General features: G+C 52.9%; 8 protein-coding genes across 8 annotated transcripts; 3 read left to right on the top strand and 5 right to left on the bottom strand.

The window, feature by feature from the left end:
• Positions 1-196: 196 nt before the first annotated feature.
• On the top strand, positions 197-1,851 carry J4E93_003088 (uncharacterized protein; the record flags this gene model as incomplete). Its single annotated transcript, XM_049341028.1, has 3 exons — positions 197-1,171; positions 1,221-1,468; positions 1,515-1,851. 3 exons carry the CDS (start codon positions 197-199, stop codon positions 1,849-1,851), a joined length of 1,560 nt encoding a protein of 519 aa, XP_049201910.1.
• Positions 1,852-2,295: 444 nt separating this feature from the next.
• On the top strand, positions 2,296-3,474 carry J4E93_003089 (uncharacterized protein; the record flags this gene model as incomplete). Its single annotated transcript, XM_049341029.1, has 2 exons — positions 2,296-2,505; positions 2,557-3,474. 2 exons carry the CDS (start codon positions 2,296-2,298, stop codon positions 3,472-3,474), a joined length of 1,128 nt encoding a protein of 375 aa, XP_049201911.1.
• A 168-nt stretch (positions 3,475-3,642) lies between these two features.
• On the top strand, positions 3,643-4,947 carry J4E93_003090 (uncharacterized protein; the record flags this gene model as incomplete). Its single annotated transcript, XM_049341030.1, has 3 exons — positions 3,643-3,646; positions 3,798-3,807; positions 4,062-4,947. The coding sequence occupies 3 exons, from the start codon at positions 3,643-3,645 to the stop codon at positions 4,945-4,947; spliced, it is 900 nt and encodes a 299-aa protein (XP_049201912.1).
• Positions 4,948-5,777: 830 nt separating this feature from the next.
• J4E93_003091 (uncharacterized protein) lies at positions 5,778-7,376 on the bottom strand (the record flags this gene model as incomplete). Its single annotated transcript, XM_049341031.1, has 3 exons — positions 5,778-5,920; positions 5,969-7,181; positions 7,230-7,376. 3 exons carry the CDS (start codon positions 7,374-7,376, stop codon positions 5,778-5,780), a joined length of 1,503 nt encoding a protein of 500 aa, XP_049201913.1.
• Positions 7,377-10,351: 2,975 nt separating this feature from the next.
• Positions 10,352-12,380, bottom strand: J4E93_003092 (uncharacterized protein; the record flags this gene model as incomplete). Its single annotated transcript, XM_049341032.1, has 2 exons — positions 10,352-11,861; positions 11,908-12,380. 2 exons carry the CDS (start codon positions 12,378-12,380, stop codon positions 10,352-10,354), a joined length of 1,983 nt encoding a protein of 660 aa, XP_049201914.1.
• A 651-nt stretch (positions 12,381-13,031) lies between these two features.
• J4E93_003093 (uncharacterized protein) lies at positions 13,032-15,284 on the bottom strand (the record flags this gene model as incomplete). The annotated part of the gene is made up of 1 exon (XM_049341033.1): positions 13,032-15,284. The coding sequence occupies one exon, from the start codon at positions 15,282-15,284 to the stop codon at positions 13,032-13,034; it is 2,253 nt and encodes a 750-aa protein (XP_049201915.1).
• A 1,201-nt stretch (positions 15,285-16,485) lies between these two features.
• On the bottom strand, positions 16,486-17,596 carry NBP35 (cytosolic Fe-S cluster assembly factor nbp35; the record flags this gene model as incomplete). The annotated part of the gene is made up of 2 exons (XM_049341034.1): positions 16,486-17,435; positions 17,512-17,596. 2 exons carry the CDS (start codon positions 17,594-17,596, stop codon positions 16,486-16,488), a joined length of 1,035 nt encoding a protein of 344 aa, XP_049201916.1.
• A 707-nt stretch (positions 17,597-18,303) lies between these two features.
• Positions 18,304-21,602, bottom strand: J4E93_003095 (uncharacterized protein; the record flags this gene model as incomplete). Its single annotated transcript, XM_049341035.1, has 3 exons — positions 18,304-18,439; positions 18,487-21,449; positions 21,597-21,602. The coding sequence occupies 3 exons, from the start codon at positions 21,600-21,602 to the stop codon at positions 18,304-18,306; spliced, it is 3,105 nt and encodes a 1,034-aa protein (XP_049201917.1).
• Positions 21,603-21,819: the final 217 nt, after the last annotated feature.

Here is a 21,819-nt window from a genome sequence, read left to right on the forward strand (position 1 = left end):
TTCGTCCTCCCCCACAACTAAAGCATCCGATATCAGTTGCTCGAACTCAGCAACAAGCGATAAATTCCTACGACTCCTGCAACCCAAGAGGGATCGGACGCGTGCAAGTCGCACCACGTTGACGCGTGTGACGCGTAACAACCTCGGCAAAGGCAACGACCAGCCCACCAAACCTCTCAACCGCGACAACGCAATAATGACCCCCTCAGAGACGGCGCCTCTACTCCGCCAAGAATCCACGACATCATACGCCCCAGACGAAGAACACGATGACGTTACGGCGACGCGAAACACATTTGCTCGCAATCTTGGTGCACTGGATGGGTTCGCGCTGCTGATAAGCATCGTCATCGGCTCGGGAGTGTTCTCATCGCCTGGGCCCATCGATGCGAACGTCCCATCACCTGGCGCTGGACTGCTTGTATGGCTTGTTGGAGGTGTTCTAGCATGGACAGGTGCTCTGACCATGGCAGAGCTAGGCACCGCCTTCCCTGGCGAAGGTGGGATTCAGCCGTATCTCACATACATCTATGGCGACGTCTTCGGATACATGGCGGCTTGGTCTTGGGTCGTGGCAACCATGCCGGCTACACTCGCGATCCTCAGTATTGTGTTTGTGGAGTCCATATACTCCAGCTTGGGTGTGAACGAGCCAGATCCGCCTATCACGCATAAATTATTGTCTCTGCTTGTCCTACTGTGTGTAACGACGTTGAACTCCATAAGCACCAAGACAAGTACCCGGTTGTCTAGCTTCTTCGTTGCCATCAAGCTATTTACCATCTTCCTCCTTATCATATCTGGCTTAGTGGTAGTCTTCGTCTTTCTTGGGAAGAGCAAGGACTATGGAGGTCACGATTGGCACCACAACAATTGGTTCTCTCCAAGAGACACGGTACTACCCGACGGCTCAAAATTTGACTGGTCGAAAGTGACTACGTGGGAGTCACTTGGCTTTTACAGTACAGCGTTGTATGGAGCCTTGTGGGCGTACTCCGGTTGGGACAAAGCCAACTATGTAGCAGCTGAGCTGCGTCAGCCCAGTCGCCAACTACCGCTCTCCATCAACACGGCTATCCCTACGATCATAGTATGCTATGTTGCCGCTAACGCCGTCTACTACGTTCTTCTCCCTTGGGAGGTCGTATCAACAACAGACGCTGCTGCTGTAGTAAGTAGTTCAAGTTCTTGTTCAACGCATGTGTACTGATATGGTTCAGACGGCTGTTACCCACTTTCTTGGAAAGGGCGTAGCTTACTTCGCTACCGTGCTCATATGTCTTGTCATTGCAGGCTCCGCCCTCGGCAACTCCTTCGTAGCAGGACGAATGACCGTTGCTGCATCTAACAACAACTGGTTTCCGCAAGTTCTCGGCACTGTCGGCCGTGTCGGTACCCTGAAGGTGACTAAACGTGACGATTCGAGCGAGGCCGTAGACACGGCTATGGACGATGGAGAGTCACCAATGTACGTAGACCAGTCACGTCACTCATCCGCCACTAACACCTGCTAGCAACGCTCTCATACTCAACACCGTTCTCTCGGCAGTATACATTCTGCTTGGAAACATGCGCATCTTGCTGACTCTCAATGGTCTTGCTGAGTACGCTTTCTTCTTCCTCACGGTCCTCGGCGCAATCATATTGAGATTTCGGGAGCCTGACCTACCCCGCCCTGTGAAACCGTTCATCCTCATTCCTATACTGTTCGCCATAATCAGCGGTTTCGTCGTAATCAGAGGCGCAGTATTCGCGCCCATTCAAGCAGCGATCCTTGTAGGAATTTGGCTCTGTGGTCTTGTGTTCTACTTCGTCCGGCTTTGGGTGCTAAAGAAGAGGGCTGGAAGATGAGGGGAAGCGACCTATTGGGCATGTACATACGCATGCATGCATGCTCATCATAGCATTTCATGACGTTCAAATTTCGTTGCGCCTCTCGCAAACCGTGTATGTCTTGTTGCTCTAACGGCACCAGGAGTGGCCAGATTTTGTGTGACATTTTCAAGTTGCTGCATACACACCATCGTATCTTAGCAAGTAGGTAGTATGTGACACAATGTATACTCTACTCACACTCTTTTTCTGGTAGTATGCGACACGAATTGAAGCCATCCCTAGCGACGGAGGTTGACAGCTTGCGCCGTCATTCATCCGAACCCCGCCCGTTCCGAGGTAACTCATTAGCGCCAGCCACATCTCCATCAGCTGTACACCGCAGCACTCGCCCAACACGACGATGGCCTCTGTCGAGCATACAACATATCCCCACATTAATCAGATATTGTCGCCGCTGCCATGGTTGTGCGTCCCTACTTTACCGCTGACAAGCAGGTGCTGCCGTTTGAAAAGGTGATCGCACTTGAACGCATTGACAATTGGACATTTCGCTCCATTGTCAAAGCTTACTCACCGACTGGTGGTGAGAACGGTACGTATGGCGGTCACGTGTTTGCGCAAGCTGCATGGGCCGCTGCGCAGACTGTCGATGAAGGATTTCTCATACACGTAAGCTGTAGCAACACCTTCTGCTTGAACCAAAACTGAACGAAACGTTAGAATATTACCGGATGGTTCGTACTAGGGGGCAAGCCGGATGAACACTACACCTATCGCGTGCGAAAGATCCGAGACGGTTACAATTATTGCACACGAAACGTGACCGTAAGTCAGGTCGCAGCCGACGGAGATATGTTCACATGTACCTGTTCATTCAAACGGGAAGAGAGCTCACCCTTCGACATGCAAGAGTGTGTTGACCTGAAAGATGTGTATCGCGACGCACTAGAAGGCAAAGAGGATGAGCCGATGAAGCATGCTGCCGCTCCCAGCAACGACTCTGAACACTTCCGGGAAACATACCTTCCAGCTCATCCCGATCACTTCAACCCCATTGCCGGCTTGCACATCCGCAAGGCCGACATGTCGAAGTACAATCAGAGCCGTCATCCACTCGATCGTAGACAATTGACCTTCTACACACTACGCGGTGCACTTCCGTTGCCTACCGCACCATATCCGCCTCACTTGGAATTCGACCAAAAGCTTACATTGACACGAGAGGCCAACATACATGCCTGTGCGCACTTGTACGCATCGGATCGTAACTCGCTCTTCATTGTGCCAAACCATCTCGACCGGCCTCGGGGTTACAAACGCATGGCGTCATTATCTCACAGCGTCATCTTCCACGTCGGTATCAAGGCCCTCATCATGCCTAATGAACCGCGGATCGACCATCCGAACGCTGACGCGACATTGTGGGAAGATGGCCCGCTGCCACTTTGCAACCTCGAGGGGCACAAGGGCGGTGATAAGGACGGTCGGAAATGGTTCATGCAAGAAGCGTGGCTTACTCGAGCTACGGGAGGCAGAGCGCTACATACTAGCCGTATGTGGGACTATGAGAGGGGCGTGCATATTGCAACGACATTTCAGGATGGTTTGATTAGGTTCAAGGAGGATGCAAAAATCTGATGGGGTTTAAGCGTACGCCCGGGAAGGTTTTGGGTTAGTCCGATCCATTCGAGGACTGACGGTACAGACTTCGATATTTATCACTTGGGAGAGTGAATAGCGCAGATTTAGCTTTTTGCTAGGATGGATCGGAATAGCGAAGCAGATGTGGGAATTTTCTATGAATAGATGGGTAAGCATTCTTTGCGCTGCACGCACTCATCGTCAACTTTCTATCTGCTCAATACAGCTAGAGCAAGGACGGGGCGTACTGCACCCGCTTTTAGCTCGTTTTGTCCAGGAAGCGCACGATGACTCAAGCTGCAGTCGGCGACTTTGTTCAGGCCCCAGGGTGTATGTGAATGTCTCCGAGCTACGAGCCCCTAGCCAAAAGGACACCCGAACATCTCTTAACAAAGTCCACCTAAGAATCCTCCATCGAATCGGTCCAACAAGAAACATGGAGATTTTCAGGCGTACTTCTCGTTACGCGTGTTCTCGTCTACCCCCGCCCCAGCCACAATCCTTCGGTCTCGGTCTTTTCGTCAGCAGTAAGCCATATATAAGTGCCTTGCTGACCTGGTGTCTATTGTATAGTATCACTCAAGATACAAGAGCGAATGTACCATCATCATCATGAGCGAGCCCAACATGAACTCCAGCGAGATGTTCGAGATGCTTGCATCGACCTATGAGGCTGCAACCGGTGGCTGCACCCGCGAAGTTGCCATGCACCTTATCGACATGTTGCCCGCGGTCGACTCGAACTCCGTCGTACTGGACAACGCATGCGGAAATGGTATCGCTGCCCAAGAGCTTTTGTACCGATACCCAGACACTCCACTCAAGGCAGCCTGTGTCGATATCGCGAAACCGATGGTCGATCTAGCACGCCGTGCCCTTCCAACTACATCCCCCGTGGCGGATCTATCCTTCGACGTGATGGATGGGGTCAGTCTGGCGTTCCCTGACGAGACGTTTACACACTCCATCACCAACATGGGTATCATGTTCTTCTCTGACGGAGAAAAGGGTGCGGCTGAGATCTATCGCACTCTCAAGCCAGGAGGAACGGCTGCTGTCACTACATGGAAGTCTACAGGTCATATGGCTGTCGTGCACGAAGCGCAGAAAGCCGTCAAGCCAGACGACCCCTTATTCCGTTGGCCTGTCGCGGACGAATGGCTCGAAGCTTCGCATATGAAGAAAGTCATGCAAGGCGCGGGTTTCAAGGATGTTGAGATGCACGAGAAGACAGTATACTATGCATCGAAGACTGTGGAAGAGACTTGCAGCTACATGCTTGGTATGTGGAAGAATATGGGGCCGAAGTGGACGGATGCAGAGAATGAGGAATTCGCGAAGCAGTTGAACCTTGCTGGGAATAAGGCAGCAGTGAAGATCCAGAGACCATTGAATGGACAGAAGGGTGCGGATGTGGTCGAGGCGGAGGGTTTTCCCTGTGTCGCGCTTGTCGCTGTTGCGAGAAAGTGAGATACACCAACATTTGAGCTGTAAGACAATAGCATGTTCAACTATATAAGCTATGCTGCTTTCAAAAAGCCTTATGTAAAACGATTCGCGTGCTGTTTCGAGTTCTTCCTGACGTGAGAAGACCTGAAGTGATGCTTAAGCTCTATTGCAGCGTAATATAGACGTGCACTATATGCAACCAAAAACAAAGTCTAAATAGCATACCAACTCATATCAGAGTACAAAAAGCTAAGCCTCCATCCATTTAGATGGGGAGGGAGCGGGCGGGAGGGTGTTAGAGCACAAGCTCAGTGACCAACGCTCACCCCCCAAAACACCAAAAAAAAATATCCTGGAGTATCTGACAATGCCAGACGAATGCTGAACAGAGTGGGACTCGAACCCACGCCACTTTCGTGACCAGGATGTCTTAGAAATTGCTCTCTTAGACTTAACGTTAAGAAACCTTAACCTGGCGCCATAACCAGCTCCTAGAAGGCTTGTTAGTATTTGTTATGTTGCAGGAGATGATTGGTAAGACTCACGGCCATCTGTCCGTCACAGGATAACTGCTGTTGATGGAGAAATTCTCAAAATATAATCATATATACCGGTTAACAAGTTGGTGGGGTGGGGGATGAGGGGTCGAAAATTTTCGCGTCTATGGACGGCGGGGTCGGCGACATCGGTAACAACACTGAAAGGCAGATTACAATGCTTTAACCATGCAAGCGTTGTCTTCAACTTGATTGGATTGGTAATGCACGCTGTGTCCAGTCCAAATTCCATTTCATTCGCTTGCTAAGCTTGGAACTTGGAACTATGACCCACGTAACCAATACACCCTACCTTTACAGCTTGCTCTTCAGGCCAAGCTGCTCTGGTCGCCACATTTCGTTCAACAGACGCGTCGCGTTAACCATATCAGGCCTGCACTGATCCAGTGATGTGATGCCTAGCAACCGCATACCCGTCTGCAGCTCATCCGCAAGAACTATCGCATGTCAGTATACTACCCTGGTTAAAACACGACCAAACTTACTGTCAACACATCTTTCGACGCCCTTCGACCCATACGCTCCAAGCGCGTATAGGAAGGGTCTTCCTACGCCGACGGCTGTGGCGCCCAGACACAACGCCTTCAGCACGTCGTTTCCATCTCTCAGACCGCCATCGAGGAAGACCTCTAGTTTTCCCAGCACTTCTGGACAGTACGCTCGAATCTCCAGCAGCGTCATGAGCGCACTCGGCGCTGTGTGTAATTGCCTACCACCATGGTTACTGAGCAGAATGCCATCACAACCATACTCCATCGCAAGCTTCGCGTCCTCCGCACATTGCACACCCTTCAAAACGATCGGTCCATCCCACTCCTTGCGAATCCACTCAAGATCTTTCCAGGTCGTATGTGGGCTCAGTTGGCCTTGTACTGGTCGTCCACCCATAGCGGGTGCGAAAGCGTTGTCGCCGCCAGTCTCCCATTCCGCTGTACTTTCTTCTGCGAGACCCACTGCCAGTGCCTCTTCAGCTTGAAGATAGCGATCCGCCGTTCGCTTCCCAAGGATAGGCGTGTCGACTGTTATCCACAGACCATTATAGCCGCAGCGCTTGACGATGCGCATAAGTTCAATAGCCTTCTTACGGTCGACAGGCATGTAGTACTGGTAAAACAACTGCGTCGTGCTGTTGTTTCCAAGATTGTTCTGCTCATCTTTATAGCTCTGCATGATCTGCTCGCTGCTTTTTGAGCTTGCAGTACTGACGACCTTGTGGATGCCTTTTCGCACTGCGCCTCGGATCATTTCTGGCTCAGCAGCTTCGTGAATCGCGCCCATCGTTCCCATCGGCGAGATGTAGAATGGGTACGGCGAGCTGTGTCCGAATATCTTGCGGCGCGTGTCTACATCTCCGACGTTGCGCATCACACGCGGACGGAAGTTGATGCGCCCCCAGTCATCTATGTTGCCTCTGATCGACGCGCCAGTGTTTGCAGAACCGGACGCATAGACATACGACTTGTGAGGCATGACAGCCTTTGCCGCTGCTTCGAAGTCGGTCGTGGAGACGCAAAGGCTCACATGTGGGATTTCCTTAGAGTTTGGACCGGTTTCAGACGGCTTCGTCGACTCTTCGCTCTTGATCTGGCGTAGCTGGCCAAACGTGTTGGGATCGACGGGGCCAAGGAACGCATCTTTGGGTAGATAGTCCTCTAGATAGCTCAGAGGGTGGTATTTCTTAAACTCTTCTGTCGCGTCCTATCTGATATCAGCTTTCGCATCCATTAGCCGCGCCATTGTACTCACCGACCCGGCATTCTTCAAGATGATCGGTGCACCACCTGGGTGGTCCGCCAGGAAGTTTGTCACGTTATACGCTTTTGAGTCCAACACTATCCAGCAGTCCTTCTTGCTGCTGTGCTTTGCTACTTCAGCTCCATCAATTCGCGACATTGTTCAGATATCTGCGCTGCCCAGTATCGGTGAGATACCGTCTTATGGTTCGGCCAACCGCGGGCCAGGCAATTCAGATTGAGGGGAAGTCGCCGAATCGGGTATACCGCGCCCCATGATTCGGAAACAAGGCCGGCAGCGCCAACGGGTCAGCTGCGACCGAATGCCATCACAGAGGCAAAACAACCTATCGCCATCGTTGCCTCGATGCTTCATACCCAGCTCTTCAGGTCTCGCTTCATGACAGCGCTACCATCTTGCGCTGATCAGCATCACGCTTAATGCTATTGTCTCCCTGGCTCATCCTCGGCTCGTGCCACTCGATGCCCGGGCAGATGGTCGCACACCAAACATGGACGCATTGGAACCATCTTCTAGAACCTGAAAGGTCACTTCGTTCTACTACTTTTCACCAACACAAAGCGGTACAAGTTCGTCGGACGTTTCAATGGATCGAATGGTATCTATTGCGCTCGCAAAAAAGCTTTGTTCGTAACACTGCTATGTATGTACATGATATTTGAATGATTGGACTTTTGAAGAACGTCAGAAACAAACAGAAGGAAAGCAGTGGCATACATTCGTAAAAGAACAGAAAACAAAGCAAGGGAATTTGTCGTCACCAGGAGAACGAGTGTTGAAGGCCACGTGGCTCTTCGTTGGAAGGTTTGCGGAGCGAAGCAAAAAGCGCCAAAAGTTGAGCAGCTTCCATTCCACCTGTCTCTTGCCAGAATGTGGATGACGAAGCTTGCTGCATAGCAAGCTCGTAGCAAGTGTCGAGGAGTGCATTCGTATTCTCCGGCGAATCCTTAATCCTCACCTTCATCGCAATGGCCATGGCAAGGAAGACATGGAAGCGCGCCATCGACATGGATGCGGAAATTTCGACTGCAGGTCGCTGAGTGTTTGGGTAAACAGACTCGCAAAACCGAGAAAAGAGACCAGGAGAAATGGAGTAAGCTTGGTAGTCCAAGGACTCGATGTGTTGTACAAATTCAGTCGTCAGAGTCTCCGCTTCGAAGCGACTAGGAATTGGCGTAGTAACAATTGCGCGACTGCGATCGGTAAAGCTTGATCGTGAAGACGCTGGGCCAGGACTTTCAGTATGGCGGGCTGCGAATATGCCTTGGCGAGGCAATCGCGGTGCTGGAGCCAATGGAAGGATGTCATCTTCAACTTCCGGGATCGGCGACATGGCTTGCTCATTGCTAGCCTGAGACTGAGACGAGGTCGAAGTCTTGCGAGAGTGGGCCCGACTGCTGGTAGTACCCGGTTGTAACTGACTGCTACTTGCTTGAGCCATGAACTCCCAAGAAGGCGCCGTATGCGGTTCGATCGACGACGGCATGGGTTTACTCATCGATGGGTATGTCGAACCGAACTGCGGGAGCGCGGACCCGGGTGGCATGGAATCGGGCGACGAGGCACGCGTGGTACCTAACCATAATGAAGGTACTGGTGAAGACGGCGTGGAGAAGTTGGGGAAAGGCTCACATTCATCTATAGCGATAGAGGGCATGCTGCCACTCCTAGCCGAGAAGGAGCCGAGATCCAGGTCATCGGCTGTGAAGGTTGCCGGTATGGTGGTATCGAGGTTGAGGTGGGGCGAAGGTCCTTGCCAATCGAACGATGTCGGTGTGCTAGCCATAAGGTTCTGGTCGATAGATTCCATACCGTGCATGGGCGCATTGACATGTCTGGCTAGCTGTGCCTCGAGCTGGTGTATTCGTCCTTCTAGCGCTTCTCGATGTTCACTTCATCTCGATCAGAACACGACATCATGTGACCACGCGACGACGCGACGACGCGTCTTAATGGGTGCGAGCACTCACGATGCAACAACTTCTTTTGGTTTTTGTGTTCTCACGCATTGTATTGCAAAACGTTTACACGTCGAGCAAGGCGTCTCGCCGTCGCATCGAATCTTCCTGCGTCGGCATCGCTCGCAGGCGTTGGAGACGGACTTTCGCCTAGGCTGCCAGTCTTTGACAGCACTTGGAGAGAAGCGAGCTGGACCTTCGCCAGCAGGCAATGAAGCTTTTGTCATTAGCGATATCACGGAGCGATATAGGTGCCAAGCTTACTGAAGGGGCACATGCTGGAGGGGAATGTTGAGGATTCCGCGTCGGATACTGAGGCTTCCGAAGATTTGGGTGCAGATGGGGACAATAAGCAGCTGACGATCGCAAGACGGAGGCGTGGGAAAGGAAGCCATGGCGGAGGACGAGATCTCAGTTTGTTTTACGTCCCGTTGCCTGTCGCGGTGACAGACTGAACGCGGTTGAGTAATCGGGTAGACCTGCCCTGATGTTCTGCCGACACACTTTCCTGACACTCTGGCCCTCACCATGACTTGCAACACGCCCGCAAGGCTCCCTGCACGTCTCGACTCCTCATAGGTGCGGACGTGCGACGAGACATGGTTATGCATGTCGCATCGACTTTCCCTCCGCTCTCGACCTTCTAGAAGAGCGTCTACCAGGTGACAGGGCTAAAGGACGGGCACGCGGCCGCCCTCCGCGTTTGCAGCATAAGTGTCGCACAGCCCCCCAGAAGTTCCCACCGGTAAATCCTTCGGACACCTAAAAGAGCGGAATCCGCGGTGCGTTTTCCGCGATCTCGTCACGTCGCATTGTGAAGCACGGAGAATTATAGAATCTTGTCGACGGCTTCTCCTCAGAGCCATGATGGACCCTCTTGACCACAAAGTCCGGTTGTCAAATTCATCCGCGGCTGCCCAAGCAGCTGACAACTGCCGAGAACTCGAAACAACGTTTTTCTTTCGTCGCATCAAGTCCTTGGCACACGGGAAGCTCACTATCAGATGAGTCGAGGAGCGGCGTCGTAGGCGCCATGCGGCACAGGTGACGCGTACACAGTCAGCGCCTGGAACGTCGCATCAAGGACACTCCCATTGATGCTATCGCATTCGCATTGCACTATCTACAGGATCGACGAGCAGAGCTACAGCCCGACTATACGCGACACAATGGACCGTCCGTCGATTGGACACCGGCGCCGATGATACCATTATCATCGATGGCCCAGCCCTCAGTACCAACCCCGTGGTGCACGTAGAAGAGCATATCAGGGTCATGCTTCTTCTTGATCTGCTGAAGCCTAGGGTAATTTGAGCCCCAGAAAGATTGCTGCCAGTTAGGCTCGGCGATGTCGGCCTCATTTCCGTACGCGCCGCCAGTGGGCGTTATCTCACGAAGAGGAGCCATGACCTGAGTGGTGATCTTTTCGACAGTAGCCTGCCATCCAGCAGCGGTTTCTTCAGCGACCGAATTGATGATGACCATCTGGATCTCTTCATTCCGGAATGCGGGATTGACGGAGTTGATATCCCTGTTTTCTTGATCGGCGGGGCGCTGGTGGTACATGGCGACCATCGCGTCATTTTCGACAACGTTCTGGATGGCGGCGAAGGTCTTGTCACGGATCCCGGACGTCTTCCAGTTGTCGGATGTGACCAAGCGATTAGCCGAAATTCCATTGGCGTCACCAATGTGATAATTGAGCCCGCCGAACGTGGCCTGATACGCCGGATAGAAGCTGTCGTAGTAGGTCGTATTGGCGTTCAGCTCAATACCGAGGGCAGCGCACTTCTCGTAAAAAGGTTTGATCAGAGTCTCGTACTCCTCGATCGTCTTGTCGGTAGCGAAGAAAGGACCCATAGACCACCTGTAGGCCCCCGGCGCGAGCTTCATAACATTAAACCAGGAGTACGTTTGAGCCCTGTTGTATACGGGAATGTTGTCGAAGAAAAATCTGAAGGCTTCCCTGAATTTCTCGGCGGTAACGCTCTCGGATGTCATGATGGACCAGGAAGAGGTGGTTACCGGAACTTTACGATGGACTTTGACAACAGCCGAAGTAATGACCCCAAAAGTACCGCCACCGCCGCCAAGCATAGCCCAGTACAGATCACCATTGACCTCTGGGGTGACCGTAACGAAACGACCACTGGCAAGCACGACCTCGAGAGCGACGACCTGGTCTGATCCCACACCGAACAGTTGCATGAGAGGTGAATGACCACCGCCTGTGGAGTACCCGCCAAACACGCCGACCGTTGGGCAGATACCAGCAATGGCAGAGATACCATACTTGTCGGCAGCCTCGTACAACTCAAAACCCTGAACGGCAGCTCCAACCTTGAAGACAGGGCCTTTGTACGTGGAGCTCTCGTAGTCTTCGACATACTTGATCTCTTTCAAGCCATGGGTCCAGATACTAAGCGCACCTTTTCCAACCGAGCGACCATTATAGTCATGGCCCGTGTTACGGATGACTAGTCGGAGGTTAAGATTGCGTGCGAGGTTCACAGCCAACTGGATTTGTGCAACATTGCTGACCTTTACAGCATACTCCGAGTAGCCACCTTGAGTGCACGTCCCATTCGCGAAGTCGCCTGATGCAGGGAGTCGGCAGGTCATTCCATGGTAGAGAGGGTTCATCAAGGCGCCGTTATCATTGTAGCTACATTCGTCAGCTATCGCACAGGTGCGCCGGCAATTCAACATACTATATTTCCTCTGCGTCAAAGTTCTTGACCAGGTTCGCGCACTTGGCAGCATCGTAATTGTTGTACTCAGAATTCTTATAACAAGGCGAAGCAATGGGAATAATCTTTTCCAAAGCACTGCCAAGTAATTGGTCAAAATCGGCCCATGCTGCCTGGCTCGGATACAAGTCGTCGCCAGGCATCGTCTTGCAACGAAGCGCTCTGCGAGCACGACGCGCACGCACCGAAAGCGTAGAGTTTGCGCCGTCACCAAATTCGACAAGCGAAGCATAGTCCGCGAGTTCGGGATTCTGTCGAAGTGCAGCAACGACATTGTCTGTCAGTTGAATCGTCTCGCTTTCGAAAAGAGGGAGTTTTGCAGGCGTGACAATCGCAGCAAGTGTTTCGGCAGCAGGAGGTACAGCGATTGATGCACTCTGTGCTGACACAAAAGCAGCACAGGCTAAAGAAAGAGTGAAAGTCTTGGCCAGCATCTTGGCTGATGGGAAGATCAAGGAGGGACGAGCGACAAAAATATCTGACAGCTCATGGCGGATATATACTTTCCCATCGTGCGTAGGATCTCAACCTGGACGTGAATGCAGCGGGCAGCAATCCGCTTCTGTCGAACGACTGTTTACTGATGTCTTGGACACAGAATCCTTTCAATATAGGTACAGCAGCATTGAACATCTTCAAGGGTCTGCACCAGTCGGATGAAGGATGATGACAGGGATATATCTTCGCCTAGAACATTCAACGGGCGGACGGGTAAACGCGTGCCGGGTTAGTCCTTCCGATGGGACCCTCCGCGGCATCCTGGCAACAGGTGTGGTTATACAATGTGGCCTGTTGTGTCCTCAACGAGAATATGTGGGGCTGCACATGCAGAAATTAATGGCCTCGCCACGGTAAGACAGACAGGATAACTTTTGGTAAACCAACCCAATAATGGGATAACATTACAGACTAGCGACTAATTAACTACTACACATCAGTGCTCTATGCCAAGCAACTCTCGAGGGTATAGACCAAAACAAGAAAGCACAATGAGATCATCCAGTATCTTCCACCATGACTACCACACTTCATCTACCGCTTGAGACCTCTATCCCACGTCCCAAGCGTTCGCCTCATGGTACAGTCTACCACTTCTCGCCACGATCAGCATAAGCCGAGCAATCCAGGGCGGGAATGCTGAAGCCGTAGCCATCAGTCCTGCCCTCGCGATCTTGGTTGCTGATCTCCACCCTAAGTGTAACATCCAGTCCATACGGTCCGCAAAGACCTGAGGGGTTGATACCGCCAGCAGCCGGGTGCTGAGTTCCTGCCTTCTCTTCGCCGAGATGGAAACCCAGACGCATGTTGTCTTTCTTGCCGGGAGCAGCGGAGATCTTGGACGCGGCGGTGTTGTTCGTGTTGATGGAGGGCGCTGAGCCCGGAGGTACACCGAGGGTGGAAGGGGTGGGGATCGCGGATTCGCAGATGATGGCGTAGTTGCGCGAGGGCATCGTTGCGTGGTTTGCGGCGGAGGTCTTGGGTTCGATCTTTCCGTCTTTGCCGTCGCCCTCGATCTGGGCGGTGGAGCTTCCGTTTGTCGCGTTGACGCCTCCGGGGAGAGCTGGGTCGCGGTCGAAGATCTCGAGAAGCGTCTCGTCGGTCTCCTTGTCGAGGTGATGGATCTTGTTTCGGCGGGCAAGCAGGTTCGCGACAGCTTGTGGTGGGGGCTTGTTGGTGATGGCGGAGCTAATGATGTTGGGCATGTAGCGGTGGTCAGCTTCTGCGGGGATCTGGTGTGTCTTGGGGTTGGTGTAGAAACGACCAATGGCTCCCAGATGTACATCTCCACCGAGAATGGTGACACGAGCAGAGAACTTCTTGGAGAATGCCTGCAGGCTGTGGATGAGGTTGCGACGCTCCTCCTTGTGCTGACGCGCGGTGTAGTGATCGTCCAAGTCATCGAGCAAATCGACCTTGCCATCGAACTGGTTGAAGAAGCCTCCAGCGAAGCCAAAGCGCTTGTTCAGGAACTTGATGGGTGCGATCAACGGCGACTGCAGAATGTTCTCAAGCCAGATCAAGCGAGGGTAGGCGATGGGTACACCGAGCAGCAAGATCATGTGCTTGAGTTCTGGGTTTGCGGTAAATTCGGCGTCCAGACGGTCGAAGAGCATCTTGTAGGTCTCGGGGTAGTTGACCTGATGCCTCGTACGCTCTGTTCGCGCATCAATACCAGCAAAGGCAATGCGTGCACCGAGCTGGCAGTAAATGCTGCGACTGCGTTCCTCGACATATGGGCCAGGCTTCGAGCCGATGAGGTACGATGGGTCGCCCTCATCGTTGGTCATGACGAAGGTGCTGTCCACCTGCACCGGATCGGCGGGAGTTGTGCCTTCTCCCTGGCCTGTTACATTGGTCGTCTGAGGCGCGTCGGTTGTAAAGGTACTCTTTGGAGGAGCAAGGTGGTGCTGGAAGAGGAGGTAGTACTTGTGCGCAACACCACCAATGCCTCTGAAGACAGCGCAGTTCATGAAGTGGTCGGTGTAGGAGCCGAAGCCATCGATGATGTCGTGGTCGTCCCAGATGTTGACCTGAGGGATCTGGCTGTTGGCAGTGGAGAAGGGCTTGTGGCCATACCACTTGACGTAGTTATTGTAGTAGTACTCGTCGCAGTCGGCGCGCATCTGCTGGCCGAAGGGGAACTCCCGTCGCTTATGAGGGCTATGTATGTCGGTCCAGGGCTTGAGCGGTCCGTCGACTCGCACTCCGTCGTTGTAGATCTGGTCGCCTCCTCCAATCATGACGTGGAAAGGTCGCTGTTCGTGCATGCGAAGGACATCGTTCCACAGAACAGGTCCGGACCAGACGTCCATGTCGGTGCCAACACTGAAGCCGTTGCAAGAGTGGAACATGATGCGCATGGACTGGGTGATTGAGGGCACGACGAAGTTCTGGGGCTTCTCCTCCTTCATAGTGTCGGTGTATCTGAGGTTCTGGATCTCGTAACGCCATCTTGATTCGAATGGCTGCATAGGAGCATCGATCCTGAAGCGCCAGAAGGCCCTCTTGCTATCCTCGTATAGCTTCTCTCCATGGAAGTCGCGCGCTTCCACACTGAACCTCACGTCACCCATATTCTTGTCGACTGCGCCAGCTGGGAAGAGTGTGAGCTGGGGGTTTGGCTGTGCCTCGTTCGGGTTCTGTTGTCCAGGCGTAGCGACGATGAGGACACTGCCGTGCCAGACAGGCTGGCCGCCTTGCTGGTTGCTTGTACGTCGGTAGTTGAGGAGCGGTCCCATGATGACATCCACTGCACCCGAGGTGCTGATGACTTGAGGACCGGCGCCAATGCCTGTCACGCCACTGGGGTCCTCATGTTGTTGGTATTCAGCCGCCATGGTGGTCGTCGGTCGCGAGCAATGTTCGATAGCGAGAGAGTTGGGGGAGGATATGCGCAGACGCGTCTAAGATGTCTATGGTTCTACACTCCAGTCAGTCTATTGACTCAATTCAGCCAGAGCAAGGACATACAATGGCAATGCGCTCAGGGTCCAAGAGTTGGCTTCAGGCGCAGATGCGATGCGCGCTGCTAGTAATTTCGCGTTCCTGTCGCGACGAAAACAATTGCACGCCCTTGTGGAGCGCGTGTACTACGTAAACGATAGAGGCGGGGGAGAGTAGGAATTTAGAAAGGCTGGGGCCAAAGTGAAAGCGCCTCTAGCCTCAAAGTCAGGAAAGTTGTTGTGCCTGTGATTGATGGCACCGAGGCGGCAGGGATGGTTGCCGCTAGCCGTGTGGGCCATGACATCCTCGAGCCTTCCGCGCTGCACTGTGGACCGCGCAGACACGGGACCTATCTCGATCTTCCGCATGGTCTTACACGCCGTCTCCTGACCAGGCCAGCCATTTTTCTTCTCTTTCTCAGCACTCATCCGCAAATCTTGCATCGACTCGCGCAACATCTATGAGCTCATTATCTTTGTCCAAGCCACAGGCCACCCAACCAAGCTTTCGAAACATGCGCCAAGCACCTGCTACGCGTGCCAAGCATCGTGTAGCGTGATACGATGACGCTGATCAATGGCTGTGGTGTGGCTGCCAGTCCACTCATAATTTCCACTCGATAATCTGCCACACGAAGATCCAACGGGGCGGCGCCATTGTGGCAGTGAATGACGACTCCAAGAGAAGCGAAGTGGCTTTGCATGCGTGGTAACATAGGCTTGCAGTCATTATGAAACCGACCAATCAGTTCTATTCAGCAGTGCGTTCAGTGTGTTGTATGTGTAGGCGGGTGCGCGGGTAATCATTGGAAGGCACTGCCTGAGCAGATGCTTGTTATCGTTATGTTCATCGCTCTCGCTCTCCCTGATCTTCATGTTCCAGTGTGTCAAGACGAACTTAGTGATCTGCGCTGCTTGCGTCAACCACCTTCGTAAGTTCTCACATTATTGATGCGGGCCGAATTGCAAATGCCGTACGATGTGTCCAGTAGGAATGTGTTCCTGCAAAAATATGATGATGCCCAAAATTGTTTGTGCCATCTGGATTCGTTTCGTCCAAGGTTATATTGCTGTATACCGACTGCGCTCTTTCAGGTCACGCTTCTTCCTCATCAACAGGCAATACTTCTTCTCTGCTCAATCCAATCTCCTCCCCAACTCTCCTGACAACCTCCTTGATAGCAGCGCATGCCGGACTATCCGGGTAGGCCGTCAGGAAGCTCTCTCCAAAGTCGCAAGCCATGCCTATCCTTGGGTCCAGCGGCACCCTACCCAAGAAGGGTATATTTTGATCCTTCGCTAACCTCGCTGCACCGCCTGTACTCGCTCTGAAGATTTGAGACTCGTGCTTGCAACCCGGGCATACGAAACCGCTCATGTTCTCCACGATGCCCAGTATAGGTATGCCTGCTTTCCTGCAAAAGTCGATCTCCTTCCGAACATCGAGAAGCGAGACTTCTTGGGGTGTGGAAACGAGGACTGCGCCGTCGACGCCGCTGGCTTTGAGGAAGGAGTTGACAGAGAGATGCTCGTCGGAGGTACCCGGTGGTGTGTCGACAACGAGGAAGTCCAATTCGCCCCATGTGACGTCCATGAGGAATTTCTTGATCAACCCGTTCTTCTTTGCGCCACGCCAGATTACTGCGTCGTCGCGGTTTGGCAACATGAACTGTACGCTCATGACTCCTAGGTTCTCGCTAACCCACACTGGTTCCCACCCTTCTCCGCTAACATGTATTGTCTCTTCTTCCACGCCCATCATCTTCGGTATGCTGGGCCCGCAGATGTCTGTATCCATGAGTCCGACGGTTGATGACGGATTTGATGCGAAGCCATGTGAAAGCATTGTGCTGAAGGTTGACTTTCCGACGCCGCCCTTACCGGAGAGTACGAGTATCTTGTGCTTTACGGAGGAGAGGCGCGCGGTTATGATGGGTATGTCGGGATCGGGGCCCTTGGGCGCGGAGGCGCATATTGACTGGTTGGGACATCCTGCGCAGGAATCTGCTTGACCGGCTGTGAGGGATTCGGGACCAGGGCAGTGTTCTGTTGCGATGGTGTTAGTCGGTCTGTTCTCACAGAGTCGCAGTATGATTCCGGAGGGGTGGCGGGGCAAACGTACCTGGCTCGGGCGCAACAAGCTTTGGCGCAGCCTTGAGAGGTGCTTCGAAATCGACCTGTACAGGCTCTTCTAGTGATGGCGCCATGGTGTATGTGATTTTGACTGTAGGTGTGGACGTGGGTGCTACATGGTCGCGTGCTGGAGGAAAGTCCTAGAGGCTTGATAATCAACATGCGTGACAGGGCTGTACCAGTAATGCTTGGCATTTTGCCCCACGATCTCCCGACGTCGGCATCCGACTACCAGGGTCGCCTTACACAGGCCATACAAGCAATACATTAGGCAGGTTTAGAGCCAACATCGACGTTAGTTTACCTCCTGTGCATGTTTTCATGTCAATGTAGGCTGCAGACCTGTTTGATCTTTTCCGAGGCCAACGAGCAAGGGTAAATCTTAGCAGATGCGCTGCAGACCACATTACCATAGGAATCGAAATTCAACCTTGCCTAGGGCCATGTAGACTTCTAGGTGGTTTACTTCTTACGACAGATTTCGTGCTGCGTTGCCACTGGGATCAACCTCACATGGTTCAGGAAGAAGGAACATATAGCACCGCGGAGGTCGTCACAGAGATTCTGCCTGTTAGACAACCCAAACACAGGTGGATGTATTCTCCAACCATATTTATAAATCTTCGTATCTTGCACTTTTTATGTATTGTAGGAAGCAGTGGATGTTGTGAAGTGTCTATTCATGCAAGCTATGACGTCTAATTCATGATGATCATCCCTATTTGTCGGGAAAAGACCTACTATCCAGTCTGTCGCTATCTTCATCCGAAGTGGTGGATGACTACTTCAACTTCACCATGACGTATGGGATCTCGACGTCCTCTTCCTTCTGGTCTTCAGCTGTTATCTCGAAGATAACATTCTTCTGGTGCTCCGGTACCGGCTTCCTGCTCACGTGCTCCACAAGCTTGCTCATACTGTCTTTTGTTAGTCATGTCTAGGAAGAGGAGGCAACGAAACTTACGTAAGTGGCATCCTATCCTTCAACTTGGATGGAGGATAGAACGATGCGTAAAGCAAACTGACACCAGAGCTGATCATCTGAATTGACAGACCCTTCTTCTCGAAATGCGCGACGAAGTCCTTCAGGGGGATATCATCCACTTCGAAACGGTCCCATAGCTTATCGATCGTAACTTCGCCATCGTGCCCTTGATATGTACCCTTCGGGCTAGCAATGGGCTCACTGAAACCGAAGAATGGCAACGCCAAGTTGATGAAGCCGTTCTTGTATTGCTCAATGTCCGTCTTGCCGTCGATGACCTTGTACAGCTCAAGGTTGACGAGACCGGTGACCAAAGCCGTCGTGGTGGCGATGGCCGGAATAATCTTACCAGCAATGAACTTGGTCTTGTGTCGGTCGGCCTGCTCGATCTTGTAGTTCTCGGCACGGAGGTTGCTGGCAGCAGTGATGAAGTCAATGTGGTGGTTGGAGTCATCATCCTTCTCAAACTCGACAGGCTCAAGCTTGAACCCGGCAAGCGACTTCGGTGCCGGCAATTGGCTGATAATGCTGTCGAGCGACTCGTTGTCGTCGCCACCAGCCTGGTTGGCATTTGGATCTGGCTCCTTCTCGTCGGCCTGAATCTTCACTGTGGGGTCGGGCTGGAAGTCGGGAACGATCATATCGTTGAGAACTTCGATGTAGTGCTCCTTGGACGCATTTGGCTTGATGCCGTAGTTGAATGCGTGTAGGGTGGCAGCAGCTTCCACGTAGGTGAAGTGTGTTGGGTTTGAAGAGTCAAACTTCGATGGGTCCGGCGCGCGCTTGGGTCCCGACCAGAATGGCTGACCGGAGCCTGTCTTGGAGTCCTTGGGGAAGTTGTAGAGCAACTGCGCAATTGCGTGGTTGTAGTTCTTCTCGAACTGATGACGGGCCCAGATGATGCAGTCGTCAAACGACAACGGCTTCTCTGTAACCAAGAATTCCCGCAGGGTCTCCAAAGTCTGCTTCTCGTTACCAGACTGCTTCAGCGATGCGCCAAGATAGTCTGGTTGTGTCAGGTAGAGGTTGACAATCTCCGGACCCTTGACGAACAGCGAATCGAACGACTCCCGCGCCCAGGCAATCGTGTGCTCGATTCGGTTGGGGAAACTCCTTAGTGTGCACATAGGGAACGACTTCTCGGGTGGATCTTGAGATGAAGAGTAAGACTCTGTAATGAACGGCAGGACAACCTGGGTGTTGCCCTTGGTACCGAGAGTACCGCTGTCGAGCAAAGGCTTGCGGAAGAACACACATCGTCGGTCGACGTATGTACGCGCCTCTACATTGTCCAGTGCATTCGTCACACCGTCCAGAGAATTCCAGAACTCTTCGTTGAAGATGTGCTCTGTCTCCGGGCCGACCTTGTCTTGCAGTGTCACGATCTTTCCACTGAGGTCAGGGTTCATAACCTGAACTGCCTTGGCGGCAGCATCGCTCTTTAGCTTACCAACATCTGCTGGTCGGAACAAGAATTGTCGGTTCAAATTGCTCTTCTCGATTTGGTCGTTGTCAGTGACAGTGATCTTTCCATCAGGGCCAGTGCCAAGACCCATCATCGCCCAGTTCTTCAACATCTCGCAACCGATGGCACCCGCACCAACGAGGAACTGCTTGACGTTGCTGAGCTTCTTCTGGTATTCCTGTCCCAATACAGCGATTTGACCGTCGTAGCGCGAGCCAATCGGAGCACACTGCTCTTCCGAACGGGTCGTGGAGGTAGGGATCGACTCTAGCGAATCGAAGTAGAGGAACTGAACGATGGGATGGAACTTTCCAGACACTGACTTCAAGACTTCCTGAGCAGCCATGCCACCAAAGAAGGCAGCGACGGGACTTAGGTCACCACGAGCCTGGTAACTGAGCTCCTTGATGAGCTTCTCATCCAGCTCGACCTTCTCCTCGCCCTCATTTGCGATTTCTTGTGCAATCTTGAAGAGCTCATCCGCATCGGCTTCGTGGTGAGGACGAGGGAACTCGCCCTTGTGGAGGTTCGCAAACTTGTGGATGGCCTGGATACCAACGTGGAGCTGTTGCGGTCGGTCGAACTTTGCGAAGTCGGAGATGAGAAGCTCGGGCTTCTTGAGCTGCTTGCTGAAGGGCTCGAAGTCGATGATCTTGGGCATCTTGACCTGGATGAATTGTCCTCCCTTCTTGTACTCTCCGAGGCCAGATACATCGCCAATGGAGAAGGTGTAAGGCCCCTTGACCTCGATCTTGCGAGGCGCACAGCCGTTGAGGCCCTCCATGCCCTCAACTTCTGAGAATGTGACCCAGTCGCCATCCTCCAGGCCGTGTCTTGTCTCGTCTAATGCCGACACAATACCCTCCTCATCAATGCCGGCAATGATGCCGTTGTTGACATTCTCGCCAGTCGGATCACCGATGGTGAAGTTCTTTCCGAAATCGGTGAAGATAGTACCGAACAGTCCGTATGTGTCGGTAATAACTACGTAAATGCCGTTGTCGTGGCAGTAGTCTGCGATCTTGATTTGATCTTCGAGCCGAGTGTCGGTAAGGACAATGACCTGGAACTGCTTCAACTGCGACAAGTCCGATGTCAGATCTCCTCCGCTGAATTCCTGCACAGGTGTGTATGGGTTGAGTTCGGAGACGCGCGGTACGGTGACGGAGGCACGTGGCTTCCCCACATCGGCGGGAGTGAGGAAGAACTGCGACGAGAGGTCGGCGAGAGCGGCGGGCTTGGGATCGTAGAGTGTCAGCGACTTGACACCGGCTAGGGCGATGTTCTTCGCAATCTCGACACCGAGACCTCGCAGACCAGCAACGAGGACGTTGGAAGAGCCCATGCGCTTCATAGCCTCATGGCCTAGGACATACAGCTGCCTGCTGTAGAGGGACTCATCGATGTCGCCGTTGTTACCGGATGCTTCCTTGAGCTGTTCGACGGCGGTAGCAGGGCTATCAACCTGCATGTTTTCCTTGGATACGTTAGATTGGGACGCAAAAGTGTAAAGTTGGTGAAAGGTGTAGAGTGGCGGAGACGCTGGAGACGCCGAGTACATGGTTGCAAATGCGGACGCGCAACCGAACAAAGCGCAATTTGGTAATCAATGGGGCGCACTTACCGCCATGGCTTTCTCTTTCTTGCTGGGACGAGCGTCCTCGTCGACGTGTTTCCGCTTCCCCAGTTTGCCGACGGTTGTGAAGGCTGGACGCTGTCAAATGTGGCGGTCGCGGGCGCCTGGCTCGAGTGTCGCGGGGTACCTAGGTGTAGGCTGTTGTTTACGGATGAGAAGAAGGACAAACGAGATCAACAGGTTTGTCGCTGGAGTGGGTTGAGTATGGAGG

Source organism: Alternaria ventricosa, assembly GCF_023758065.1.
Source record: "Alternaria ventricosa strain BMP 2768 chromosome Unknown scaffold_4, whole genome shotgun sequence".
Classification (NCBI taxonomy): Eukaryota; Fungi; Ascomycota; class Dothideomycetes; order Pleosporales; family Pleosporaceae; genus Alternaria; species Alternaria ventricosa.